This window comes from Cimex lectularius, unplaced genomic scaffold, assembly GCF_000648675.2.
Source record: "Cimex lectularius strain Harlan isolate CLEC.00 unplaced genomic scaffold, Clec_2.1 scaffold320, whole genome shotgun sequence".
Classification (NCBI taxonomy): domain Eukaryota; kingdom Metazoa; phylum Arthropoda; class Insecta; order Hemiptera; family Cimicidae; genus Cimex; species Cimex lectularius.
The window spans coordinates 244,910-253,926 of record NW_019394176.1 but is presented as its reverse complement, the minus strand read 5'-3'; the positions used below and the strand labels follow the sequence as shown (position 1 = coordinate 253,926).

Below are 9,017 nucleotides of genomic sequence, written 5' to 3'. Positions count from 1 at the left end.
TAGTATCGGCCCGGTTCAACGTTTATAACAACCAATTTAAAAAAAAATCGCAAAAATATTTTCTAATTAGTTTTTGCAACCTAAAATAATTCTGTCTTGGGAGAAAAACCAAAATAATTTTATTTTATAAAAAGGGTTGTGTATAAAAAGAGAAAGAAAACACTTGAGGCTGACATCTATCGGTGGATTGACAGTACCGGAAGGTGGAAAGACACGCTTGTAACAGTTGTTAAACACCGCTCAGTCGTTTTAGTGCGTCGTAAACGTTCTGGTCACGTTTTGAACTGTCTTTTAAATTTGTTAAAAAAAGAAAAAAAAATTAAAATAGGATTTTAAATTTGAACGTTTTATAAGCGTTCTGTTTTAAGTTTTCATCGCGTGGGAGAAAGAGAAACAAATCCACCTTTCAAAATGGTAAGCGCCGGTGACCACGTGCTTTTTGTCAAATCGAAGCTTTTTCGTAGAATCTGACTTTTGGGCTTTTTTTTAGAATGAAGAAGTCAACCCAAAAGCGTACCCGTTGGCCGACGCAGCCCTCACGGCGAAAATACTCAATCTGGTACAGCAAGCCTTAAACTACAAACAACTCAGAAAAGGTGCCAATGAAGGTAATAAAACGACAAAAAAAAAGGTTAAAAAAAATCAACAACAAATTTGTTCTTTTCTAATTTCAGCTACTAAAACTTTAAGCAGAGGATTGTCTGAGTTTATTGTAATGGCTGCGGACGCGGAGCCGCTGCAGATTTTACTTCACCTCCCCCTTCTATGCGAAGACAAAAACGTACCCTATGTATTCGTCCGGTCCAAACAAGGTACTATTTTACATACGACCTGGTCTTTTGAAAATTATTAAATTTTTCTATTTACAGCCTTAGGGCGTGCTTGCGGTGTGTCGAGGCCTGTCGTCGCCTGTGCCGTGACGATCAACGAGGGTTCTCAGATCAAAGCGCAGATAACAAAAATCCAACAGGACATTGAAAGATTACTTGTTTAGAGAAAATAATTTGAGTTTATTTTATAACCTTTTTTTGAATTAATGACTTTTTTGTAAATACATTTTCTTTTACATACAATGGTTTTTTGTTGTTTTTTGTGAGCGGTGTTGACACGATGACTTTTGCTAAAGTGAGACATTTACTTTATCATAAGTCAAACTTGACTGTTTATTCCCAACACGAATTTACGTATTTTTTCGACATTTTTCAGCGTCTGACTGCCTTTCCAGGCCTCTAGTTGTACTCATGGCTTTTGAGTTTTTTCTTAAATCTGTTACCTTTTTGTGGATAGGAGTGCGCTTACATTTAAACTCATCTATCTTGTTTTCAATAAAAATTCTTTCAATACTAAAATACTTATTTACATATTCTTGCTCTACAGTTGTTACAGAAGGGGGGGGTCTTGAGGTTTTTTGAGGTGCGCTCAGGGTTTAGACAGGGATGTAACTTGAGTCCATTTCATTTGACACTACCTGGTCTCAACTCTGTCAGTCAACTGCTTGGTCTCAAGTCTACTCACCTGTTAACTCTCCACATCTTGGACACTAATCGTGCCTCTGCAATCATTGTGTTTCTTCTTATTCTCAAATGTGCTTGTCAGTACACTTTACTCAAGGCTTTCCATTTGATTTGACACTCCCAGGTCACAACTCTACGCGTTAGTCAACTGCTTGGTCTCGTCTACTCACCTCTTAACTCTGCAGGACTCGGGACACAACTTGTACCATTGCATTCATTGCGACTAATCTTATTCTCAAATGTGCTTGTCAGTCCACTTTACTCAAGGCTCTCTATTTGATTTGACTTGACACTCCCAGGACACAACTCTACTCGTCAGTCGACGCTTGGTTTCGTCTACTCACCTGTTAATTCTCCACATCTCGGGACACTAATTGTGCCTCTGCAATCATTGACTCTTCTTATTCTCAACTGTATTTGTCAGTCCACACTAATAAAGGCTCTGCTCTCGATTCAACTCCCCTGGCCTTGTGGCTTTGCACTCGATTCGACTCCCCTGGCCTTAACTAACCTAACACAAGGTTCGCCAATCTTTGGCCTTAACTCTAATCGTCCGTTAATACTTGTGGCTCTGCATTTCATTCGACTCCCTGGTCTCAACTCTATTCGTCACTTTCCTCTCCTAGCCTCGGGACTTTACTTGTCTTTCCAATCTATTTGTGACAGCACTTGATTCGATTCCCCCTGGTCTCTGATTTGTTTTTCCATTATTATCCTTTTAGATTGGCCTTCAAAACAAGTGAGGAGGGAAGGAAAAGCAAATTCTCAAGACTGGACAGTCAAAGCCACCCCTTTTGGAAAGGGTTATTCATGAAGTAAGGCCGCCTGCTTAATACAACATCCAACAATTCCTGGAAGTTTCAGTTATGCAGTGCCATTGATTTTTTTTTTTTTTAACAAAAACAATTTAAACAATGGTTCGAGCTACAATGAGTACTAGAGGAATAGTTGTGCAGTTAAAGTAATAAAAACACTTAAGGTTTTGTTTCTGAAACGTTTCTGACAGATCAAAGGAGGGAGGAGGATAGGAAGACAAAAATAACATAACTACCAAACTACAGGTCACCTGGAGAAATTCACATTAAAAAAAATATATACCAGATTAAAAGTGATTTTTACTTTAAATCGAGTATTCCACGTTTTTCTATTGGATAAAAACATTAAATAATAAGTAAAAATCTTATTAATTTTTCACTAAAATTATTTATTAATAGCCTGTTGACATAGAATCATTCATCTCATAAAAAAAAAATCAAAAAGAAAAAAAAATCAAATAAACATTTTATATTTACAAAGTTGCAATGTTCACTGTTTAAATTCATCTCTTAAACTGATGTACACAAAAAGAAAAAAAAAATTAAAACAAACAACCATTTGTTTTTATAGAAGTCCCTCCATTTCACGCATAAATTGAGAATATGCGTCGTCCTTCGTAGCCTGCGGTTTTGGAATGTCCACTTTGAGAGACTGCTCTGGTTTCCTGAGAGGTTTGTCGTCATTACGCTTCACGCGAAGCGCAGTGGGTACGAACCTCGTCACGTCTGCCGTAAGATTCCTAGGGAAGAAAGGAAGGCATTATAATCATAACTTTGAATTTTTTTTCTTTTTTAAATACCTTATCTGAGCCTTGGCCTCTATGGTCGGGCCTTTCATTTGACCATCTTTTCTAATGAGCTGCGGTGCAGCACTCAGGACGTTCGGCGTCGGTATAGAACTGGGCAGTCTGGGTGGCATCATCCTCGGCGGCAGTCCTGAAAATATTACATTATAATTTCTATGTATCTCTTTTATTTATCGATGTACAGACGTAAAAACATGAAAAAATTATGAGTACCTGGTGGTGGTCCTGGTGGTAATCTTATTCCCATGAGACGAGGTGGCAAGCCAGGAGGAGGACCAGGAGGTCGTATTCCAACAATGAGATTTCCAAGTGGTGGCGGAGCTAAAATAGACGATAAAAAATATAAAAGCTTGAACACAAAACTTTAATAGATTAAAAGATCCAGTTTAGGTCTTCAACTATAATAAAATAAAATTCTAGGCACTACCTTGTAGTGTGATAGGTATGCTAGGTCTAGATTTGAAATCTTTGAAGGAGAGGACATCACTAAATCACTCCCCGAGATTAAATGGTCCAAAATCTTGGGGTTTGTGAATAGGTCCATTGAGGTGAATGGTCCAAGAGATTTATGCAGGACACGTGAGCCGACCAAGTCCCGGACCTTTTAGGGAAGGGGTACGAGTCTACCCAGGCATTTAACCCCTCGGGTCTTGGTCGCCCACCCTGCATAATATATATATAAAGTTTAATCACCTGGTGGTAGCCCGATTGGTAACTGGCCTGAGGGTGCTGGAACAGGTATGGTACTCTCATTGTTCTTCTTCCCTTCCTGGGGGGAAAAAAAAGGTAATTTTATAATAGAATTTTAAAGTTTCAAATTTTTCTGACTTACATCATGCCTCTTAGAAATGTCTTCTCCGTCTGAATCATCCTTATCGGCAAACCTGATCATCCTAGGTCTTACTTTCTCCTCAGTCCCTGGTGCAACTGTTATAAAACAAAGCTAAATTAATAATTTATAATATAAAAATAATGCCATGGTGATAATTACCATCTTCATCTTCATCGCTGCTAAGCTCAGGTGGGGGTCCTGGAGGGACTCCTGGTGGGGCTTTCGTTCTTGGAGGGCTGAAAAAACAATTTATTAAAAAATAATAATAACATGTCATTTTCCCCCCTCAAAATACAGACCTATATGCGGATCTTTTTCTAAGGATGCTCGTCGGAGGTAAAAGCAGGCTCATGGGCATATCTGGCAATGGAATTTGTGATGTGAGGCCGAGAGCCATCATGTTCTCAGGATGGAGTTGTGCCAACGGTAATGGAATGTCGTCGACTTGTACCTTTTAATAAATGTTGTTAACATATTAATTAATTTTCCTTTTTTGTAAGGTCTTGGTTGAGATGAAAAGTTAGTGTCACTAGCGGGATTCGAACACACGACCTTTGGCTCAATATACCGCTGTTCTAACCACTTGAGCTATCGTGACTTCGATCCCCTCAGACACCAACTCATCTCAACCTACAACTGTCGAATTTTTCCCCTTTTTGCCATATTTTGAAATGTCGTGCAATCAGGATTCGATTCTCAGCGACTCCCGGCCATGAGGAGCTGTTAGTGAAGGAATTACTAATTTTAATTATTAAATTATTCCATATTTGCTTAGTGGTCATAATTGACCGTATTAATTATTCTTTTTATCTAAGATATTTGGTTGAAATGAAAAATTAGTGTAACGAGCGGAATTCTGAGGAGCTCGAAGTCACAATAGCACAAGTGGTTAGAGCAGTGGTAACATTAATTTTTCTTCTCAACCAAAAACCTCAGATAAAATGAATAATCACCTAGGAATAATTATTATGGTCAATTATGACCACTAAGCAAATATGGATTAAATTAATAATTATCTTTATCAGTTAAGTTTTGTTTGTATTCCATAAATTTTGTCAACTGCATATATTTAAAGCTATGTTTTATTTAATAATTCATACTTCCAATTATCTTTTACTGTATTGTAATAATTCAGTTCTTTCTTTAATTAACTATTGAATAAATATATTTGATATCCTAGGTAATGTCGTTTTTGCCCATGTCAATAATTGTTTGTCATTTATCTTGTGTACTTCAAAGTTGTGGCAAAAAGATTTTAATATTAGAATGACTTTTTTACTTGTAAATATTTAAATCTTAAATTTTTTTTGCAATTTATGGTGAAATGGCCAGCCAAATATCAGAAGAGGTACATATCCAGCAATGTATGCTTTTTGAGTTTCATAATGGTAGTAACACAACAGTTTTTACCGAAAAAATTTGCAATGTTTATCCAAATGTTAAAGATGTTCGTAAATGCCAAAGGTGATTTTTTAAGTTCAAATCCAGGAATTTTGGTCTTTCCGACTTATATTGATCAGGAAGACCAACAACTTTAGACAATGACGTGCCAGACAATTGAGAAACTGTCAAACACTCTTAACCAACCTTGGTCGACTATCCAAGAACATTTGCAGCAAATTCGTAAAGTAAAAAGACCAAGTGTTTGGGTCCTGCATAATTAGTCCGAAGAAAACAGCTCACCGGTCTACCATTATTGCTTCAGTGACACAATACGGAAGCATTTTTTGATCTCTTGATCACTGGAGATGAAAAATGGGGCATCTATGATAATCCAAAATGCAAAAGGCAGTGACTCTCTGAATGAATCGCCACAAAGTACAGCTAAGCCAGTTTTACACCCCCGCCACAAAGTACAGCTAAGCCAGTTTTACACCCCGAAAAGGTGCTTTTGTGTGTTTGGTGGAGTAATTTTGAAGTGCCGAAACATGGACAAACTGTGAAAGCAGACCTTTACTGTGAATAATTAGATCGAGTAAATCAATCGTTAATTGAAAAGTGCCCGGCGATTGTGAACAGAAAAGGCGTTATACTGCAACAAGATAATGCATTGCGCAAGACAAACCCTGGAAAAAATTAATGAATTTGGGAAGGAGATATTGCCTCACCCTCCGTACTCGCCCAATATTGGGCCAACTTATTTCTATTTATTCTGATTGCTACGTCAATTTCTAAGTGGCAAAAAATTTGAAAATTTGGATTATGTCCAAAATGCCATCTCTAGATATTTTGCTCAAAAACCAATTGATTTTCATCGATCCTGATTTGAACATTTGCACACTATGGCAAAAGGTTGTTGATAACGAGGGTGATTACATCAATGATTAAAAATAAAAACTTGTTAAAAATTTATCTGTTTGAATTTAATGGAAAAAAAATGACATTACCTTCTGATCCCCTTAATATATTTGTAACTATTGTATAATTTTAATAGGCTTTACTTGTAAAATAAATACTAATAAAACACTTACTTGTTGGGCATGTCTGACAGCTTCAGAATATGTGGCCATCGTCATCCTCCGCTTCTCATACTCCGCTTCTGCTCTTTTGAGCTCCTCCCATTTTTCAGGATCCTCCTTTATCTAAAAGAAAATTGTTTATATTAATTAAATCTCGGAGACTGTTTGAAAATACAGTGCTCTCTCCCTAATGCGAAGACAGAGGGAGAGCTAAACCAACTAAGCTAAACATCTCAAAGGTGCAACATAATAGTTCTTTTAGGCAGCTCTAAAGGCTCTCCAAGACTGCAAGATCACCTCAAAAATTGTCTGGAACTTCCCAAATTCCTTGAAAAAACTGGGATCTTCATACCGTCTAATGCTAATGCTAAAGGACCCCAGGTCATGAGGGAATTATTTATAATTATTAGATAAGAAATGTGATAAGTCCGAAATGTTTCGACTTTCTACAATGCTGTAAGAAGAAGGCTCAATGAAAATAGCCTCAGGACCCGGCACACGGCTCTTGGACCTCTTCGAACCACAGTTCAGAAAATGGCCAGGCTTCTATTTGTACGGTAACGTGTTAATTAAACATTAGAAGACTAGGGACGAATTCTCTTTACAGTTGGTGAGAGTTGGCCTCAAATATTCAGATGGGCATAATTTCATATGGAGGACGCTCAGAAGAAAGGTTGCTGATGGTTCCTCAAGTGGCATTCCCTGGTGGGTCACTGATGTTCTGTGGTATCATTTCCTTGGAAGCCTGCACCAAATATGTTGTGGTGTGAGCAAGATATCTAACTACATGGAGGTACTTACAAGAAATAATCGAAGAACATGTAGTGCTATTTATTATGAATGTCCAGATTTGAACAACCCAATCGATATGTTTAGGACCAACTTAAGCGACGAGTACAAATTATTTGTTTTTAAATTTTGTTTTTTACTCAGATTGTTATTTTTTTTATTTAATTTATTTACTTTTTTAGAATTTGGTAATAAACATTTTCTTTTTAAATGTCTTATTTTTACATTTAAACCAATTTTTGGTATGCAAAAATGAATAAACCTAAATACATTAAAATTTAAGGGTGGTGTGTTTATTTTGTTCATTAGTGTATTTTCTGTTTTATGAATGTCCAGATTTGAACCCAATCAAACACATTTGGGACCAAATTATGTGACGAGTGCAAATTATTTGTTTTTGTTTTATTTTTTATTCATTTTGTTTTCTTTGTACAGAATTAGACAATAAACATTTTCTTTATAAATGTTTTATTTTTACAACCAAACCTATTTTTGGTCTGCAAAATATGAATAAACTTTTTTTTTTTTTTTTAAAGGCTACAACCTTTGGGTTATTTTTGCCTTGAGTCTTTCACATGGGGAATCACATGTTCAAGAAGTACAATTTATATTTCACTAATTAAGCCTGCCTCTGACAGGAAATCAAAGACAGCGTCTAAATATGGGGATTGATCACTCAATAATTCGGATATTTTGTTTGGGAAGTGGTGTGACGTGCGGAGAGGAGCATAACGTCGATAGTTCAGTAGGATATGTTTAATTGTGACTGGTGTTTGACAGATGTAGCACATTGGTGTATTTTTATGTTCGAGTAGGTAGCCGTGGGTAAGGCGGGTGGGTCCGATCCTTAGTCTGGTTAGAACTGTTTGTTGTTTCCTAGTGGTTCGAATTGAGGATTGCCAATGTTTAACTTCTTTTTTAATTTGGAAAAGTTTATTTGTAGTGTGTTGTCTATTCCACTCACACTCTCATTCTTTCCAAATGATGTTTTTTACGTGTGTGCAGAAATCCTTGTAGGGAACTTTTGTATAGGGAATTCCACACGAAATTGATTCTTTAGCTAACTGATCGGCTTTTTCGTTCCCTTGGATGCCAACGTGACTTGGGATGTTTGAGTAATTCAACAAACTAACCCTATGCCAGTTCAGCATAAACAGATATCGCTTTTATATATACTTCACTGATTAGATCTCAGAAATTAACTTTTACTTACATACATCTTTAACACCCTGTCTAGCGTCTCTCTAAGCTTCCGTCTTTTATCCTTGAGCACTTTTTCATTCAACGGTGATGGCTGGAGAACGTTGTACTCTGAAAAAAGAAAGTATAGTTTTATACAAGCTAATCCAAACAAGAAAATAGTACATACCCATATTGTCTATTTTCTCCATTTCTCCAATGAGCAAGAATGGATCTTTACCCTTGAGTACAGCAGCCCTTACGAGCTGCCTCTGTTTCTTGTTCTTTTTCAGCTCTTTTTTACGCGCTTCCTTCCCTGAAAAATTATTGTCCCGTTAAGTGTTTTCATTTGGAAACTGGCGAAAAATGAAAACTTACTGGCTTGATCTGTTGGATTCATGTATTTTCCACTCTTGGTGGTGTTTATGGATCTTCGGCCCATTTTGTCCTAGGCTTTTTTTCTATATTTCTGCGTGAAGATTTTTCTTAAATTAATAACGGCCTTTTACGAAAAGAACATCGTGCACTTTTAAGTTTAAAAAAAGGAAAGAAAAAAGTCACTTTTACAATCTTGGTCGGAACAATAATAATAAAATGAAACAAAACCTTCCTTGAGTTTCACT

General features: G+C 36.7%; 2 protein-coding genes across 2 annotated transcripts; one reads left to right on the top strand and one right to left on the bottom strand.

The window, feature by feature from the left end:
• The first annotated feature begins 221 nt into the window (after window positions 1–221).
• LOC106663036 (NHP2-like protein 1 homolog) lies at window positions 222–1,068 on the top strand. Its single transcript, XM_014387536.2, has 4 exons — window positions 222–414; window positions 491–608; window positions 675–812; window positions 870–1,068. The coding sequence occupies exons 1-4, from the start codon at window positions 412–414 to the stop codon at window positions 992–994; spliced, it is 384 nt and encodes a 127-aa protein (XP_014243022.1). The 5' UTR covers window positions 222–411; the 3' UTR covers window positions 995–1,068.
• A 1,714-nt stretch (window positions 1,069–2,782) lies between these two features.
• Window positions 2,783–9,017, bottom strand: LOC106663251 (WW domain-binding protein 11). The gene is made up of 11 exons (XM_014387944.2): window positions 8,773–9,017; window positions 8,585–8,710; window positions 8,429–8,526; window positions 6,439–6,549; window positions 4,267–4,418; window positions 4,127–4,203; window positions 3,968–4,062; window positions 3,829–3,904; window positions 3,349–3,456; window positions 3,130–3,265; window positions 2,783–3,069 (listed from the first exon to the last, which is right to left on the bottom strand). Exons 1-11 carry the CDS (start codon window positions 8,834–8,836, stop codon window positions 2,895–2,897), a joined length of 1,218 nt encoding a protein of 405 aa, XP_014243430.1. The 5' UTR covers window positions 8,837–9,017; the 3' UTR covers window positions 2,783–2,894.

Coding starts and splice junctions, on each gene's coding strand:
- LOC106663251 (XM_014387944.2), bottom strand. CDS start 8,836: ATGGGCCGAAGATCCATAAACACCACCAAGAGTGGAAAATACATGAAT. Junction 6,550..8,428: donor ACAGGGTGTTAAAGATGTAT/GTAAGTAAAAGT, acceptor ATTTTCTTTTAG/ATAAAGGAGGATCCTGAAAA. Junction 3,457..3,828: donor ACCAATCGGGCTACCACCAG/GTGATTAAACTT, acceptor CGTCTATTTTAG/CTCCGCCACCACTTGGAAAT.
- LOC106663036 (XM_014387536.2), top strand. Junction 609..674: donor CAGAAAAGGTGCCAATGAAG/GTAATAAAACGA, acceptor TTCTAATTTCAG/CTACTAAAACTTTAAGCAGA. Junction 813..869: donor ATTCGTCCGGTCCAAACAAG/GTACTATTTTAC, acceptor TTCTATTTACAG/CCTTAGGGCGTGCTTGCGGT.